Source organism: Coenobita brevimanus, chromosome 8 (assembly GCF_032717465.1).
Source record: "Coenobita brevimanus isolate Jiangsu-jjx chromosome 8, ASM3271746v2, whole genome shotgun sequence".
NCBI classification, from domain to species: domain Eukaryota; kingdom Metazoa; phylum Arthropoda; class Malacostraca; order Decapoda; family Coenobitidae; genus Coenobita; species Coenobita brevimanus.
This window is the reverse complement of record NC_136961.1, coordinates 4,529,613-4,549,380: the sequence shown is the minus strand read 5'-3', so window position 1 is coordinate 4,549,380 and position 19,768 is coordinate 4,529,613. Positions and strand designations below refer to the sequence as shown.

The 19,768-nt window shown below is 41.2% G+C and overlaps 1 protein-coding gene across 1 annotated transcript in view; it reads left to right on the top strand.

Annotated features, from left to right (window-relative positions):
* LOC145406219 (carboxypeptidase B-like) overlaps nt 1-19,210 on the top strand; it is a 41,629-nt gene extending 22,419 nt beyond the window's left edge. Inside the window, exons 6-8 of the mRNA XM_080277435.1 lie at nt 7,382-7,542; nt 11,698-11,782; nt 19,026-19,210. Coding sequence (XP_080133561.1) covers nt 7,382-7,542; nt 11,698-11,782; nt 19,026-19,210 — 431 coding nt within the window. The remainder of the gene's footprint in view (nt 1-7,381; nt 7,543-11,697; nt 11,783-19,025) is intronic.
* The last annotated feature ends 558 nt before the right edge of the window (nt 19,211-19,768 follow it).

Genomic DNA, 19,768 nt, shown 5'->3' with positions numbered 1-19,768 from the left:
TCACTTTGAGACGCTAGATTGCAAGGATGTATCAGTGACGTGAAAGTAACAATGTAAGCACTACATGAATATCATATTGTATATAAATCTACTCTCCATATTGATATAAGAGCTAGTCACACACTACACAAATATCGTGAACCCTGATGATGACAAATGATTTATAAATAGAACATGTACCTGACTCATGACAACCTGGCTGAGGTTTAGTAATGGGTGACTTTTCTAGCCAGCCACAAAGACTTCCCAACAGCCCAACTACTGGAGAGGGATGAGGAATGGATAGTAATGGGTTTCCCCGATTAGTTAGACTTCACTGGCCCAGATTTGGCTACTAAACTGAGTAGACATTGAAGATGGGGAGTGTACAGTATACGTCAGGAAAGCAGCTGGACTTGACAGGATGGGAAGAAAAGTGCCGACACAGGAGTTTCCACACATGTTTTTGTCGCTGGCAGCTCGAACCAATTGACGAGCTAAGATTAGGGATATGGCTGTTGTTGTTGCTGTTGTTGTTGTTGTTGTTGTTGTTGTTCTGGTACCTCAGTCTGTCTGATCGAGCAAGCCCTGTGAACTGATGTTCCTATGTGGCTGACGACACCCCGCCACAGCGAGGAGCGGGGATTAGTGTGGAGGTTAGGTTCAGTGCAGAGTCTGCATTTGCGTCTCTACCCAGTTAACAAGGACACCATAGCAGATTTCATGTCACCCCGTTATTCGGCTATTCGATTACCACCCAGCGTAGTAAATGGTTTATTGAGTTACAGAATACCATTTACCTAGTCACCCAGTGTTGAGCCACCTGATGTGAAAAGAAGGGTAATCAATAATTACAGAAAAAATGGGAGAAACAGGAAGATAGGAGGACAGCCAGAGAAAAAGAATGATAGGCATGGAAGAAAGAATAGGCAGTATTACGTTAAGTATGTATATGATGGGCGCCCCCACCGACCACCAGGCAATAGATATACATACAATATAATATTTACTCTGTAGAAAGAAGATAAGGACAGACAATCGTAAAGAGGGCAGACGTATTGCAGTCTGATATGAGAGGGACTTGTATCTGTATTTGCGGCAGCCAACCCTTATAACCTTTGGGACTGGACCTTGGTAAACAATGAATAGATAGACCTGCGTCTCTATGTTTGGGATTACTCCGCTATTTATTTAATTTTGCGATGGAGTTCTTCGTGCAGAGTAATTCTGGCAACAGTGGATTTCGTTTCACAAGGAAATTCATTTTGCATGGGATATCTCCTTACCAGGGATTACTCCACCCTCAAAACACACTCTCTCTCTCTCTCTCTCTCTCTCTGTATATATATACAGTATACAGGCACAAAATGATCCACAGGTATACATGGCGAGTGATGAGAAGGGTGGGTGGTGAACTGAATGAAAGGAAGGCAATTATTAAATATGTGTGTGTGGATGAAAGGATGCGAAAATCTGTAATGGATGCAAGAGCTTATAGAGGTTGGGGGAGTGGACTTTCTGACCACTACTTGGTGGTGGCCAGAAACAAGGTCCATTTAGGATGGAGAAAAAGAAGAAGGGAAGGGCGGGAAGAAGGAGTATTTGTAAGGAGAGTGGAAAGGTTACAGGAGGATGAGAAAAAGGCAGAGTATAAGAGAGAAGTGGAGGAACGATTGGGCAAATATGAATTGGAGCAGATGGGGAACGTGGAAGGTGTGTGCACGATATTTACAGAAGAAATATGTGCAGCATGTGATGTGGTGTGTGGGATGAAGAGAAGACAGAGGGATGTGCAAGGAACAGCGTAGTGGAACGAAGAGGTGAGACAGGCTGTGGCACAAAAGAAGAAAGCATACAATGAATGGATGAGAAATAGGGGCGTGGAAGAAGTTGAGAGGTGGAAGAGAGAGTTATATGTAGAAAGAAAGAGAGAGGTGAAAAGATTAGTAAGAGAGAGTAAGAAGAGAGCGGATGAGGAATTTGGAAGGAACTTGAGTGTAAAGTGGAGGGACTGTAAGAAAATGTTTTCGAAAGAGGTGAAAAGAGTAAGACAGGGTGGAATTGAAGTTAGCAGGGGAGTAAAAGATAAAAATGGTAGATTACTAGTGGAGAAGGGAGAAAAAGTGAGCCGATGGAGAGAACACTTTAAGGAATTGTTGAACATAGAGGATGGAAGTAATGCGAGTATAAGTGGCTGGGGAATGGCTGGGAGAAGGAGGGAGGTGAGAAGACAGGAAGAAATCAGTAGGACAGAAGTTGTGGAAGCAATGAAGAAAGTTAAATTGGGGAAAGCCCCAGAAATTGATCGAGTGTGTGGTGAAATGCTGAAGTATGGGGAAGAGATAGTAGTGGAATGGATGTGGAAGATGTGTAGATTGGCCTGGGAGGAAGGTAGAGTCCCGGAGGATTGGAAGTCAGGTATAATTATTCCCTTATACAAAGGAAAAGGGGAAAAAGAAGTGTGTGGTAATCATAGGGGCATCTGTCTTCTTAGTATAATAGGAAAGGTGTATGGTAGGATACTTATTGACAGAGTTAGAGAGAGAACAGAGGAATTAGTTGGAGAAGAACAGGGAGGCTTTAGGAAGGGAAGAGGTTGTGTAGATCAGATATTCATTCTTAGATCTTTAGTGAAAAAGTTTCTAGAGAAGGGAAAGAAGTTGTATGCGACTTTCATGGATTTGGAGAAAGCATATGACAGGGTGGATAGACAAGGATTGTGGAAAGTATTCAGAATATATGGAGTAGATGGGAAGTTGCTGAATGCTGTGAGGAGTACGTTTGATGGTGCTAAGGCTGCAGTGCGTGTGGATAGTGAACTGAGTGAATTTTTCTTTTTGAAGGTTAGGTTGAAACAGGGATGTGTCATGTCTCCATGGTTGTTCAATCTGTCCATGGATGGGGTAATAAAAGAGGTACAAGGTAGGGTAGTGGATGTTGGAGTGGCCCTGGTGAGAGAGGTTAGTGTTTGGAAACTCCCTGTACTGTTGTTTGCAGATAATACTGTGTTGTTGAGTGAAGACAAAGGGGAGCTGCAGGGCTTGGTGGATGAGTTTGGGAGAGTGTGTAAGAAACGAAATCTAAAGGTGAATGTAGGGAAGAGTAAAGTGATGGTCTTTGAGAAAGGTGAAGTCAGTGAATGCACAGCGAGGTTGGATGGTGAGGAATTGGAAAATGTGAGTACGTTTAAGTACTTGGGTAGTGTGATGAGTAAGGATGGAGGTTTGGAGGGTGAAGTGCTTGAAAGGGTACAGCAGGGAAGAAAGGTTGCTGGTTCATTGAAAGCAGCGATAAGAAGCAGGGAAGTGAGCATGGAAGTGAAAAAGTTACTACATGACAGTATTGTGATACCAACTCTAACGTATGGAAGTGAAGCTTGGACGTTGCAGGAGGGACACAAGTCAAGAGTGAGAGCACTGGAAATGAGTTATTTAAGAGGAACCTGTGGAGTCACATGGAGAGAGAGGGTGTCAAATGAGGATATAAAGGAGCGTTGTGGTGTGGATGTGGATGTGATGGGGAGCGTTAGGAGGAATACACTGAGGTGGTTTGGCCATGTGGAGAGGATGGAGGGTGAAAGACTGACGAAGAGAGTGTATGTGAGTGAGGTGGAAGGGGAAATGGGGAAGGGGAGGCCGAGGATGAGATGGAGGGACGGGGTGGAGAGGTATATGAGAGAGGGGGGTGTGAGTTGGGAGCGGGGCAGTGAAATGGCGGGGGACAGGGCGACGTGGAGGCGATTTGTTTGTGGCCACCCCGAACGGGATTGAGGCATCTGGCAATATATATATATATATATATATATATATATATATATATATATGGGTAGTGTGATGAGCAAAGATGGAAGTTTATAGGATGAAGTGCTTGAAAGGTGTACAACAAGGAAGAAAGGTTGCTGCTTCTTTGAAAGCAGTGATAAGAAACAGGGAAGTGAGCATGGAAGTGAAAAGGTTACTGCATAACAGTTTTGTGATACCAACTCTAACGTAGTGAAGTGAAGCTTGGACGTTGTTTCAGGGACCCAAGTCAAGAGTGGGAGCAGTGGAAATGAGGCATTTGAGAAGAGCCTGTGGAATCACATGGAGAGACAGACCGACAAATAAGGAAGTGAAGGAGCGTTGTGGTGTGGATATGGATGTGATAGGAAGCGTTAGGAGAAATACACTGAGGTGATTTGGCCATGTGAAGAGGATGGAGTGTGAGAGACTGACGAGGAGAGTATGTGAGTGAGGTGGAGGCGGGGAGAGGGAGGGGGAGGCTAAGGATGAGATGAAGGGATGCAGTGGAGAGGTATATGAGAAAGGGTGGTGTGAGCTGGGAGCAGGGCAGTGAAATGGCGGAGTACAGGGCGACATGGAGGCGCTTTGTCTGTGGCCACCCTTGACGGGACTAAGGCGTCTGGGGATATATATATATATATATATATATATATATATATATATATATATATATATATATATATATGTGTGTGTGTGTGTGTGTGTGTGTGTGTGTCACAGGGGAGTTCTCTTTACAAAGGATTGTTTTATACAAGGAATTTCAACGGATTTCACTTTACGATTCCTATTAAAGCTGAATTATTATCGTCTGCCTATAGAAGGCGGAGCGATCATGTTTTTGCCTGCCTCTGTGTGAGTGTGTGTGTGTGTGTGTGTGTGTGTGTGTGTGTGTGTGTGTGTGTGTGTGTGTGTGTGTGTGTGTGTGTGTGTGTGTGTGTATGTGTGTGTGTGTGTGTGTGTGTGTGTTTGTGTGTGTGTGTGTGTGGATCTGTTTCTATTATATCTAATGAACGGCTTGAGCTATCAGCATGAAACTTTCATGGTATCAAGGTGAAACCATAATCTTGGACGAGTTAGAAAATGGGCAAGCAGGGTTAAGGTCAAGGTCATCAAAATGGCTGCCAAAGGTCAGCTAGTTTTTATCGCCCACATTAGCACCATTATGTCTCATGAGCAGCTTGAGTTATCAATATGAAACCTTCAGGGTATCATGATACGACCTAAATCTTGGACTTGACCACAGCATATTCTGGCGGGCGATTAACATTCGGTTCCCGAATTCTTTTCTTTCATTTTTATAGGAATTCCTGTTATAAGGGATTTTTTTCTTTTTTTTAATGCAAGAATGAATGAACCAAAGGCCAGGAGCCCGCAAACCGTTCCTTCCAAGAAAAAAAAAAAAAATACAAAAGAGAGCCAAGTTCAAGATCCGTTCAATTCGAGATGCCTGGACACACTGCATTTGAAAGACTGGAGATCATATGAAGTAGGAAATACAGACAGAGGGAGACAGTTCCAGAGTTGACCTGTTGCATAAATGAAGGACTGGGAGTAACGGTTAATTCTTGCATTAGAGAGTTGGACACAAGAGGGATGAGAGTTTGTTGCTAGGCGGGTGCTACGCACCCGTCGTAGAGGTGGAGAGATGCAAGCAGACAGTTCAGAGGAGCAGTGACCATTGAAGTAGCGATAGTAAAGAGATGAAGATTCAACAGTGCGGCGAAGAGACAGAGGTTGAAGGGAGCCAGTAAGAAGAGGAGAGTTAATGAGACGAAAAGACTTTGACTCCACCCTATTGAGAAGAGCTGTATTTGGGGAGCCACCCCACACATGAGAGTTGTACTCTGAACAGGGGCGATTAAACCGGTGTATAAAGTCAGCAACTGTGCAGGAGTAAAGAAGGTATGGAGTCGGCTTAGCACACCCAATCTCTTGGAAGCAGATTTTCCAAAAGATGCAATATGATCTTTCCAAAAATAAGTCCCGAGTGAATGAAACCCCAAACATATTCAAGGATGATGCAGGATTGAGCTGGATATTATAAAACATTAGTGGGTACTCCTGTGGAAGATTGCGTCGGGTTGATAGGTGTAAAAACTGAGTTTTTATGCATTAAAACCAACCAGATTATTTTTACCCCAGTCAGAGATACGAGCCAAGTCAGACATTAGGTGTGCCATAGCCTCATCCCTTGTTTGTTGAAGTAACTGCTGAGATGGACGTTGCGGGAATCGAATGGAAAGGTGAAGGGTGGAGTCATCAGCGTACGAGTGGATAGGGTTAGATGTACAGCTTAGAAGGCCATTGATGAATAAAAGGAAGAGAGTTGGTGTTAGGAGTGAGCCCTGAGGAACACCACTGTTGATAAATCTAGGAGAAGAACAATGGCAGTCTTCAACAGCGGCAATAGAACGACCAGATAGGAAACTATAGCTGACGGCACAGATAGATGGATAGGAACCGCAAGAGGGCAGTTTGGAAATTAAAGATTTATGCCAGACTCGATCTAATGCCTTTGAGATGTCAAGTGCAATGGCAAAGCTTTCGTCAGAATCCCGAAAGGAGGATGACCAGGAATCTGAAAGGTAGGTGAGAAGATCGCCAGTGGAGCGTCCCTGACAGAACCCACACTGTACTGGCGATCAGAAAGAAGGTTGTGATAGGAAAGATGCTTTAAAATTTTTCTGTTAAGATTTGACTCGAAAACTTTTGAAATACAGGATGTTAAAACAATTGGACGATAGTTAGAGGGTTGGGAATGGTCACCCTTCTTTGGGACTGGCTGAATGAGAGCAAACTTCCAGCAAGAAGGAAAGGTACAGGTTGAAAGACAAAGGTGAAAGAGTTTACCTAGGCAGGGTGTAAGCACAGAGGCACAGTTCTTCAGGACAACAGGAGGGACTCTATCAGGCCCATATGCCTTGTTAGTATTGAGGCCTGTGATGGCAGAAAATACAGCAGCTGAAGTAATTTTAATGTCAGCCATGAGGAAGTCAGAGGGGGGAAGTGATGGAGGAACAGTACCGGAATCATCTAAGGTGGAAATGGAGGAGAAAGTCTGAGGGAAGAGATCTGCTTTATCAGTAGAAGAAACAGCTACACAGCCATCAAAATAGAAAAGTGGAGGGAAGGACGATGAGGTAAAGTTTTTAGAAGGTTTTTTGCAAGGTGCCAGAAGGAGCGGGAAGAATTCGAGTTGGAGAGTTCAGAGCAACTAGTACGGATGAAATTATTTTTAGCAGAGCGAAGAACAGACTTATTTTTACATGTTATTTCATATTTGGTTTTTAAATCATCATGGAATTCATTTTAGATTTTGTTTTGCATTTCTCTTAAGAAATTCATTTGCTACGAGGGTTCTGTTTAAAGACGGAGACGATGTTCCTTGAGACAATAGCTAAATGAATCCGAGTTCAGTTCTTGTGTCAGTCAGACTATTGGACAAAGTTTTTTCCCCCTTGTCCCTGTGCACCCAGCAGTACAACTGAGGACATGGATGAACATTTGACGGGTTCGAGTAGAATGCTAGAGGAAACATATTTCTTGGAAATATGCCTGTCAGCATTAATGAAACTTGTGCAATCGACATGCAGTAATCTTATACCTTCATTTGCTTCCAGGGGAATATGGTTTCTCAGAAGAGGAAAGTCAGGCAATACGTGATGGTGTGATGGGTGTCAGTGATCGCCTCAAAGCATACTTCGCCCTCCACTCCTACGCACAGATGTGGATGTCACCTTGGGGTTACACCTTTGAAAAGCCGCCACATTATGAGGAACAGGTACGATCAGGGACAAGTGTGCTTCTTTAAATTTTGTCTCTTCTACTCTTCACTTGGTGCCGGAAATGGACGCCGTGTTGTAGTGTGTGATGTACATGGGTGGCCATACTGCTTTGTTGTATAAACGCCCTTCATCTACTTCACTGTCCCTCCAGAAAAAGGATGGTGGACTGCAGGTGAAGGTCAAATTCAGGCTGCCTTCCACAGGGTTCATGTTTCAGATGAACTTGGAGTTAAAACTTCTGCTACTGCTATCACTTCTTCTGCTTTTGCTACTACCACTGCTACTACTACTACTATTACTACTACTACTACTACTACTACTAGTACTACTACTACTACTACTACTACTACTGCTGCTACTACTACTACTACTAATACAACTCACATTTATCTGCGAGTTTATCGTGCTAATCTTGAGATGTTTCTCTGCCCATAAATGGTGCTTTTTGATATGATGCGTCAGAGAGAGAGAGAGAGAGAGAGAGAGAGAGAGAGAGAGAGAGAGAGAGAGAGAGAACATAACCTATGTATGAGGTAGCGTCAATTAAATGGTTGGCTGTATTTCGTCTCTGACTGTATATCCATGCATCATAGCTTCTGGTCAGCCTCCCAACATCTTGAATTACCAACTCCCCAAACACGACCTTCTCACAGACAAAACGAAGCCGTCATCTCCCTGATATCACCGACATGCCTACATGTGCTTATATATATATATATATATATATATATATATATATATATATATATATATATATATATATATAACCTTTGAGCAACCAAAAGAAACCAAACTAGGCACCGTCACATATGACACAAAACAAGTATTAAAAACTTTCAGCCTAAATTTTTCTCCAGCTACTGACATGATAGTCACCACCTTAAGCAGAATCTTTGAAGTCCGTATATTCCACACCCACAGTGGTGATATTGATAAACTTCGACCCTAAACTCTTTACTTAGAAAATTACAACGTATCAAGGTGCCCCTCAAACAAATCGAATCTATGTAGCCGTTTCATATGCCATTTGGCTGCCCTCCCTCCAACCCACACACCCCCTTCCTAACCACTTCATCTCTCCTCATCCTTTGTCTCCTGCCTCCCCATCTCCCTTTCTACCTCACACTTACTCTGTGGTAAACTAATGGGATGGTGGTTTTGTAGCTGATAATCAACAAGTTTAATAGATGAAATATTCATGATCGAGGTTTCTTACCTGTGGTCCTGTATTCTGCCTAACTTAGAGGGTTTTACTCGGCTGAGAGCGACTATGGAAGTCTAAGAGTGTTTATACTGTCACCATCAAAATCTCATAACTGGAGAAATATGTTTTATATTCCAATTAAATTTGAATGATGTTATTCAGCTGAAAGCGAGTCAAAAGAAGCTGAAAATGTTAGAGTACCTAGCTTACAAATGTACGGATGAATTTATTTGGGTGAGAGCAAGTCAAAAGCAACTGAGGACATTGAAGATAACCCGCTTACTAAAATAATGATTATGAGTTGAAATCTCACTTCATTATGGTTGATTTATTTTCATCTCATGGACCTGGTCTGTTAAAAAAAACTCTGGATTATGTTTTGATTGCAGGAAACTGGATGAGCCTCAGGGGCAAGGTTAGAAGAAGCCTCCGGTTGCTGGTCAAATTTGATCTCCAGTTTGACTGCCCATGTCCTTAAATCAAGCAGAAAAGGGTTAGGGACCTTTGTCAGGAATTTTTAAACACACTTTAGTACAGCCAATAATATTCGTATGTGTAGAGTGACATCTACGCATGGCGCTTTTAGCTACCGTATGGAATACCGCTCCACTTTTAGCGTGAACAACAATATATGACCACTTGCCAGTCTGGGGCTACAGGGAAGTTTAAATTATCAGCATTCGTTTTCTCTTAGTGTCTGGATGAGTTGGGCTTAAAATAGATAAATATCGTGGGGAAAATTGCTTTGACCAAATATGAAGTAATTAATGAGCAATGTTATTTATTGATTTGGCAGTACGTTTTTAAAATAATGAGAAATTCCTCAAATAACTTGAAAAAAATGGACGCACTTCAAAACTACATTTTCAATTTTTCGGGCAAACTCAAAGCATAATAGTGTTCATTAAGTATTTCTTCATAAGCAAACCTATTTTTCACACGATATTTTTCACACGACATCGTGATTTTTCTTAATACTATAGACATTATTAGTGCTGTTATTTTAATCTTCCTAGTAGCCCAAAGCCGCTGGTGGCCAGTTATGAAAATCTCGCCCAGCATGAAAAGTTTGTTGGGTTCCACAGTCTGCACCTTTCCGAAAGTCATTGTCCACTGTCTCATTAGTAACACCGTGAATCCAATGACGTATTCTTCTATTATGTATGTGAGGTCTGCAGACGACTTTAGGCGATTTTATTTTTTCTGAAGGGGTTAGATGTAGCCTTAATTAATCTCTTCACTACAGATTGGTCCTTCTAAGTTTAATTTAAATCGTCTAAATGTAACAAGAATAAACCAGGAAAACACGTTAATTTTCATGTAGTTTACATTTTATTATTGCTTCTTGCAGCTTATCAGAGACATTTCATACCAGCGGAGTTAGTTTTAGCCCTCACTAACGCCTTCAGTACTAGAAACCCTTTCCAATTTAATTATAATTGGCTGAATGTAGCAAGAATAAAACAGAAATCAAATATCATCGGATTCAAGAGGTTAATAGTTATGAAGTGTATCGTTACTTATGTCCACAACTGTACACTCGTAAGCCATAGTTTATGTTTTGCCTTTTAATCATGCCATTGAAGGGAGGTCGTAGCCAGGGTCTCACATCAAAGAAAGATCTGAACCTGGATTCGCAAATACGCTGACCATCAGGTGCCTGTGGTAACTCTGATATTAATCTGCAGGAAGGACAAGGAGAATAAATCTTCACGTCTCTTGTTCTTTCTGAAACAACATATCTTAGTTGAGAAAGAGATATTATTGTGAACTGTCTTTTTTTCAGGAAGATCAAAGAAAGGTCAGCGTACAAGCTTTCCACGTTTCCTACAAATTAAAATCGAGTTACGACAGGAAGTCGATCGTAATAATGTTCGAGAAGCTAACCTCTGTTGTCCAGTGTTATGATATATACTGTATATATATATATACATAGAGAGAGAGATAGAGAGATACTGGTACACACAAAAGACCCCTTTATGCAATGTCACTAATATACACCAAAAGGTTCAACTACTTGGTTATACTGTACAAACGTCTCTCAGTTACTTTCCTGTTCCCCAAAATGAGGATAATAGACTGCAAGGGAAGACAAACTTAAGCCTGTAGTCCACTAGGTTCACATTCAGATAAGTCTGGGGTACCAACCATTACTACTACCACTACTACTACTACTACTGCTGCTACTACTACTACTACTACTATTACTACTACTACTACTACTATACTACTACCACTAACGTACGTCGTTACACTGCACAACTGCACAAGAAACATTTTGGGATGACACTGTTACTCATGCAGACTGGGAAAGCTTCGAATTAAGAACAACTAAAATTTACGTCTGGCGTAAAGCTCTGGCTATGAATGCCTGTCAGTTACGGATATAACAAGAGGGTGGCCAGTAACAATGAGCCTGACAGTCAGCAGGTGATGAGTAAAGGTATGGATTGAAGAGAGGCACTGCCCATTTGCAGTCGTTGATGTTCTATTGGTTTAGTTATTTTGCCCATTAATCTTGGCTCCCTGAGAGTCTTTAGCTAAGTTTAGCTATTGGTCTCTCTAGGTTATAATGAAGATTAGTGGTGTGTTTGTTAGCCTTGTAGATGTTACAACCTTAGATAACGTTAGTTACATGTTATATATATATATATATATATATATATATATATATATATATATATATATATATATATATATATATATATATATATATATATATATATATATATATATATATATATATATATATATATATATATATATATATATATATATATATATAAAGAAACTTTAAAAAGTAAGAGTCATAAGATAATATACATTGGTTGAATGACCTTTGTCTCCGGGCCTGTGGTCGATGCCAAAAAATAAATAAATAAATGAATAAATAAAATAAATAATAATAAGTCTCAACTGTGTAAGTGGGTCCTTCCTCTTCCGACAGCTACGAGTGGCTGAGATAGGCGCAGCGGCTTTGAAAGCAGTCCACGGCACTAATTACACCGTAGGAAACCTTGCTGCCACCATTTGTAAGTCACACTGAAGCCATACGTCAGACTGTTATAATAAGTCACTCTGATATGTCAGTCATCATGTCACTCTGCCACCATAAGACACTCAGCCTACATTAGGTAAATTGCCACCGTAAGTTACTGTGCCAACATGTTACTGCCTCAAATAGGTCACTCTTCCAGCTTAGGGTACATTGCCACCACATGTCACTGCCAACATACCACTCTGCCATCATGTCACTTTGCCAGCGTAAGTCACCCTGCCACCATAAGTCACCATGGCATCAAAGTCACTCTGCCATCATAAGTCACAACGCCACTACAAGCCACTCTGCCACCATATCACCCCGCCCACCATGTCACCCTTCCTTTGTAAATCACTACCAACATAAGTCACTTTGCCACCGTGTCCCTCTGCCATCTTGTCACTCTGCCACCATGTCCCTCTGCAACCATAAGTTAACCTGCCAACAAATCAACTTGCTGGCATAATTTGCCCTGCCACCCTATGTCGCTGTCCAACCTATGTCACTCTGCCAGCCTAAGTCGATCTGCCACTGTAAGTCACTCTGCCACCATTAGTAACTCTGCCTCATGTTACTCCACCAATACAAGTCACTCTGCTGCCACGTGATACTCTACTGCCACGTCACGCTGCCAACATAAATCACTCTGATATAACATTATCATCTCGTCACTCTGCCACCTTATGTCACTTTGCCAATATAAGCCACTCTGCACCATAATTCACTCTGCCACCATATTACCCATTCAATGTCACTGTCATCAAACTCGCCCAGGCACCATAAAATTATATCCCTCTACCACCATCATACGCTCTCCCACTGTATGTCACCCTTCCAATGTATGTCACTCTGCCAGCGTAAGTCACTTTGCCACAATAAGCCGTCCTGCTATCGCAAGTCACGCTGTCACCATTAGAAACTAACCTGTCACTCTAGGATGTCATTACACCCTCCCATAGAGCATGACGGTGTATTGTATCGCTCAGTGTGTGCGCGTGTGTGTGTATGTACTGTATGTGTGAGAGAAAGAGAGAGAGAGAGAGAGAGGGAGAGCGCAATATAATTTACATTATATTGATTAGATCTGAACACAACTTGGTGAATGGGGTGAAAGCCACCCACTGAGTAAGGGGTTTGATTTTCAAAAGTATTGGTCGAGGGTCAGGGTCAGAGAATATGGTCAACTAAAGTTTTGACCGAATTTTAACAAAATGCGATGCAACAATTAGGGTCTCTTCAAAGATAATGCTGCTAGATTTTCTTGTCTGTTGTCGGTGGTGAAGCTGCAGGGCAAGTTGAAATATTCGGTCCTTTAACTTAGGCAGTTTTGATTCAGTAGGATTCAAATTCGGTGGAAAGGTTGAAAGCCACCCGTGCATTAAATGATTCAGTTTTGAGAGTAGGTAAAAGGTCATGGTCACAAGGCAAGGTCAACTAGAAAAACCGTTAGATTTGGACTAAAACTGACCAAAAAAAATGATGGTCGGGCAAAGGTGATGAATTCGACTTGTGAAAGCAATTCGTTCAAGACCAAGGTCACAGGCTGATTAAAGATTTGGTCCTTCGACTGACTGTAATAGGCTGGTATTGCAGTCTGGAAAAATAATTCAGAAAGTTGTCTGGAAAGTAGTTCAAATGAACATTCAGGAAATGTACTTTGAGATTCATGTTACATCCTAGGGTCTTGAACTTCCCCAGCATCCGGCTTACAATGTCTCTGTAATTTGGATCATTAGACTTACCTAAATTTTTTAATGACATCGTTCAAGGTAATCTATTCTTCATTTTCAACGGCAAGAAGAAAGTTTTCAAAACTTGCATCCTGGACAAGTTTCCTTATATCAGGTCCAGCACATATACCTTCTTTGAGCTAGGAATCCGACAGTCCTGGAAATCTCTTCTATACTTGAAACCATCTTCATGTGGCAAAGCTTTAATAAACTGTCTCAGTATGCCAAGTTTTATATATGTAGATGGGACAAAAGAACCTCTATTTTTTTTTTTTAATCACCCAAACACCCTCGTACAACACTTTCTGTCCCTGATGAAATTTTGTCTCCCACTTGGCCATTGCTTCAGAGACCAGTGGAGATTCCTGTGCTATCCCATTCACACAAGAAACAAGAAAATTTTGTGTAGCCCGAGTATTGCCCAAACAACATGTATTTTCAAGTGTACTCGTATCTTTCAAATTTTGATCTTTTAACATTAATCTTGTTTCAGGCCATCAGTACGTTTTCTTAACATTCTCTTGGTTGTGTTGAATGAGCTACGAAAACAGAATCGTACCTGTTACCTGTGTGTAAAAGACATTTTTTTTTTTTTTTTCAATGAAGTCTCCACTCATCAACACTGTAAATGACATCAAACTTTTCCATTAATCCAAGAGTATCAGTGCAAGGAACCAAATAATCATCTTGTTTAAAATAAGGGAATAAATAATTTTCTCGGTCCTCTTGCCAGGGGAATGATGTGCCAAGAGCTAAGAAATTTTAGGAATTATGTATGGAACCTAAGATCGCTGCAGACACCCTAACAATGCCTACGTCTCCCATCGGATCTATTAGTTCATGTTGACAAAAAAAGAAAAAATTAGGTTCACTGTCACACTGGAAGTCTACATCATCACTGTTGCCGCTGCTTTCTTGGTCAGAGCTACAGTGTATGTTTTCAAGTCCTCAGGTGGTACTGGGACACGTATATCTGGTCCATGAACAGCAGGTCGGAAGGCACATGGGAGGTTTGGAAAATATTTTTCTATTCTTAATGTTTTATCTTTTAATATTACATGGTCATAATAGGCATCACTGCGATTCTTCAGCTTCTTCCAGATCATTAGAACACCAAGGTAAAAAAAATTGTGCCTTTTGCACATTGCCGTACTTCTTCAACACAAATAGGGCAGACTTTAAGGAGAGCCCGATTTTTACCCCAAAGTATGCATAGCCTACCAGGCTTTTCTGACAATGTCTGCAATATTTCTCTGTTGTTTCCTTGTGACAAATTCACCACAGATGTAACAAAAACTGTACTGACAGTTAACACTTCCCAAGTAGCCACTGCAAGATAAACTATCGCTGACTTTGAAACAAATAATAAAATACAATTAATTCCTCAACAAAAATATATCGCATACAAAGCACCACTTTTGACTCTCCTTTTCTTTCACAGATCCACCTGGTGAACAAGCCAACATCTTTTATTATCTTAATGACATACAGCAGCCTGTACAGCACCGTACCTGTATCCCTAACCTCCCTGAGGAGAATTTCAACATGCCTGATCCCTTCCTTACAACTAATCCTTCTGTATAATGTTAATCTTTTCTCTCTCTTTGGTTTCTCCAGTCGCAACCTTATTACCTTAATCTGTCCTCTCGCTCCAGTAGGGCCGGTGGACCCTTCCAAGAAGCGGCAGCTGTGGCACTTTGGAGCTGCAAACTGGGAGGCCCTCAGGCAGTATTTCTTTGATTTTCCCTAGAATGATTATTGCTCTCATGATCGAGAGCAATCTGTGTGTGCCCCACGTATTACGGGGGTTATTCTCTCGGACATCGAAAAATACATTCCTTTATCTTATCTTGTGGTTAATACAAAAAGTAAAAATGGTTTAATCACGCTTATTTCAGTGTTGTTCACAAGAAGAGGGCCTACAAAAGGTATCGGAGCCACCCCAAACGTGAATCTCATCTCTCTTTTATGTCTCTGCCTGGAATCATGCTATGTTCTTCGCTCTGCTAAAAATAATTCATTCATACGAAATGCTCTTAACTCTTCAACTCAAATTCTTCCTGCTCCTTGTGGTACCTTGCCAAAAATCTTTCTTACAAATTTATCTCATAATCTTTCCCTCCTCTTTTCCACTTTGATGGCTCTGCACCTGTTTCTTCTACTGATAAAGCAGAACACTTTGCTCAGACTTTCTCCTCCAATTCCACCTTAGACGATTCCGGTGCTGTTCCTCCATCGCTTCTCTCTCTGACTTCCTCATGGCTGACATAATAATTTCTTCAATTGGTGTACTTTCTGCCATCTCTGGCCTTTGTACTAACAAGGCACATGAGCCTGATGGAGTTTCTTCTGTTGTCCACATAAACTGCACTTCTGTGTCTACACCTTGCCTAGGTAAACTCTTTCGCATTTGTCTGTCAACTTGTAGCTTTCCTTCTTGCTGATATCTCGCACTCATTCAGTCTGTCTCAGGTAAGGGTAATCATTCCCAGCCTCTTAACTTTCTCCCGATTACTTTAACATCCTGTATTTCGAAAGCTTTTTTATTGTATTCTTAACAGAGAAATTTTAAGCATCTTTCCTATCACAACCTTCTCTCTGATCGTCAGTGTGGAGTCTGCCAGGTACTCACCATTGGCGATCTTTATACCTTCCTTTCAGACTCCTGGTCATCATCCGTTCGGGACTGTGGGGAAAACTTAACCATTACACTTGACATCTCAAAGGCTTTCGGTGGAGTCTGGCATAAATCTTTAATTTCCAAATTGCCCTCTCGCGGTTTCTATTCTTCTATCTGTGCCTTCATCTCTAGCTTCCTTTCTGGTCATTAGATTGCTGCTGTTGTGGACTGCCACCATTCTTCTCTTAGCGTTATCAGTAGTGGTGTTCCCCAGGGCTCTGTCTCATCAGCAACTCTCTTCCTTCTATTCATGAATGACCTTCTAAGATGTACAATTAAACCTATTCACTCATGCGCTGACTCCACCCATCACCTTTCCATTGCATCCCACAGCGTCCATCTCAGCAGTTACTTAAAAAAATAAGGGATAAAGCTATGGTACACCTAATATCTGAACTGGGTCATATATCTGATTGGGTTAAAAGTAATCTTGCTGTTTTTAATGCTTCAAAAAATCAGTTCTTACACTTTTCAGCCAGCCAAAATCTTCCGCAGGAGTATCCTCTAATTTTCAACAACATCCAACTCAATGCTGCATCATCTTTAAACATACTTGGGGTTTCATTTTCTCGGGATTAATCTTGGACAGATCATATTACCTCTCTTGGAAAATCTGCTTCCAAGAGTTTAGGTTTGCTAAGCCAACTCTGTGCACTCTTTACCCCTGCACAGTTGCTGACTTTAAACACTAGTTTTATTCGCCCCTGTGTAGAGTACAACTCCATGTGTGGAGAGGTTCCCCGCATACAGCTCTTCTGAACAAGATGAAGTCAAAGGCTTTTCGTCTTATTAATTCCTCCTCTTACTGGCTCCCTTTAACCTCGGTTTCGCCGCGTGGTTGCATCTGTATGTCCTTTCTGTCACGAATTTAATGGTCGCTGCTCCTCTGAAATGCCTGCTTGCATCCCTCCACCACTACCGCGGGCACGTAGCACCGGTGTTGCAAAACAAACTCTCATCCTTTATCTGTCCAACTCTTTAATGCAAGAGATAATATTTGCTCCTAGTCCTTCATATATGCAACAGGTAAACTCAGGAACTGTCTCCCTTTGTCTGTATTTCCTACTGCTTATGACTCCAGTCATTCAAATGCAGTGTGTCCAGGCATCTCGAAATGAACAGATCTTGAATTTGGCTCCCTGCTAACTTGTTTTTTTTTTTTACTTTTTTTCTTTGAAGGAACAATCTTGTTGGCTTCTGGCCTTTGGTTCCTTCTTCCTTGCATCAAAAAAAAAAAAAAAAAAAAAAATAGGGACAGTAGGTTACTAAGGCTAATCACACTTTTACAGTGATCGGACAAACAATACTGAGGCATGATGAAAACTGGCATACTTCCTTGTTTCCTCTTCGAAACCTCTGTCTCACCTATTGATATTAACGTTCATTCCTACCATATCGCAAATAATAGTGTCAGATTCATGTTCTGACCTGTAGTTAATGAGAGAAGCTGGCTATTCCACTTTGTCAGACTGTGATCAGCATAAAATTTTCCGGGTTCTGTGATTTCAAAATCTAATTTTTTTGACCAAACCGTGTGATAATAGAATTTCAGCATAACTAGCAATCTGCTCATGAAAATTGAAAGAAAATTTAATAACACTTGAACGTTTTTTGCAGATCTGTGAAACTGTTCTCTCTGCAATCGCTATAACCATAATAAGAAACAGGACACGATTTTTTTTTGTGATATAAAATTGATCAAATAAGTATCGGTTCACGAAACATTTTAACATCATTGGCGATTGCTAACGGGACATGCTTGATGAATATTTCTCCACATTTTGTCAACCTGCTTATGCAAGAATGTCCTACATGGTTTCTTGTGACTTTTCCTTTTCGGCAGTGTTAATGTATTCAAATCCATGTGGTAATTGAATCATCTTCGTGGTACTTCCCTGGCGGTAATAATAATTTCGGATATCACCCTTGCCCTCCTGTGCGATTTTTTTTTTAATAAACTGTAAATACTTTCAGCATTTTAAAAAGTATGTAACAACATTTTGAGGCATCACACTGCTAAAACTGTTGAGTAACGAAACCCTCGTGTCATAGTTTGTAAATTACTTGAAAATGCACCTCAAGAAAAGAAAATTTTACGTTAAACTTTGACAAGACATTTTATTATGAAATATCTTCCCATATTTGTGTTTCCAAACCATGGTAGGGTAACCAAAGTCACAGTGACTTCGCCACAAGTTCAGGAGATAAAACAAATTATCTTTAGCCCAAGTTTAACTCAGTTTTCTGGTGCTTTTCGCTTAAGGCACTTGTCCCCAATCTCGACGACTCGCGTCATATTTTAACATAATTTATCTCCAAGACTTTGAGGTTTTAGTTTACAGAGTGGTCGTATCTGTGGATCTTTATCAATATCTCTCTGAAAATGTAAGTATACAGTGCCAGAAATTATTTTCCTTAGTTGCTAAGAAGATCTAATAGATTCTAAGGCACGATCTCTTTCTTTGGAATCATTGTGTTTGTCCTTTGTAAGTTTCTGTCTTTTAGCAGTTTTGACAATTATATGTTTGATACTGAAGATAAGCTTATCAGATTACTGTATGTGGCTTGCCCTTTGCCAGTTTTCTTAAGATATATGTGTTGAGGTTTCCACTTTCCGGGAAAATGCATTTGTTATATTCTGCTGTGAAATTACCGGTAAATGAATCATATAGTATAGTATTGTTGCTAGTATTGCCCTAATGACCAGGTCTGCAGTGTGAGTCTATTGAAGGTCATAGGTTATCGTTTACTCATTTTTTTCTCAGTACATATTTATATTTAGCAGTATTTGGGCTTGAAATAGTGAGGCATTGTTTTGTTTTCAGATCCCAGCGCCGGGATGTCGGCAGATTGGGTGTATGGCGAGCTGGGTGTGATTTACAGCTACGTGTTGGAGCTGCGTGACCACGGCACCTACGGCTTCCTTCTTCCGCCAGAGTACATTGTGCCTGTGGGGGAGGAAACATGGGAAGGCATACAGGCCGCCATCACTGCCATACCCTTGCCTTAACTGTGCACCACGCTACAGCACACCAAGCACCAAATCATCACACTAAACCCATTACATCAGGTCACAAACACAACACAGCACTACACAATAGCACACCTACTGTACTGTACCACGCCACGCCACACCACACCACACCACACCACACAACACCAAACTACACAGTGCAAGACAACGCAACACACCACTAAATCACACTCACTGTACCAGGCCACACCACATAACTCAACAGCATACCTCCCACATCACTCAACACCATACCACGTCATATCAAACGACACACAGCTCCACACCAAATCAAACCACGCTACACCATTCCACACCACATACAGCCCTATCCTGACTTCACTACAACAAACCTCACTAAATCACAAAAAAATACCTCTATCCTGACCTCAATGCACTCATATCTTGACGACAGTCCCCTCCTAGCCACACCCCTGCCCAAGCTTCACATCAGCCCTACCAACACCCTTGACCTAGCCCCACCCCTATCCTAACCTCATCCCTGCCTCAGCCTCACACCTACTTAAGTCTTAGTTGCACCCTTGTTTTAAAAAT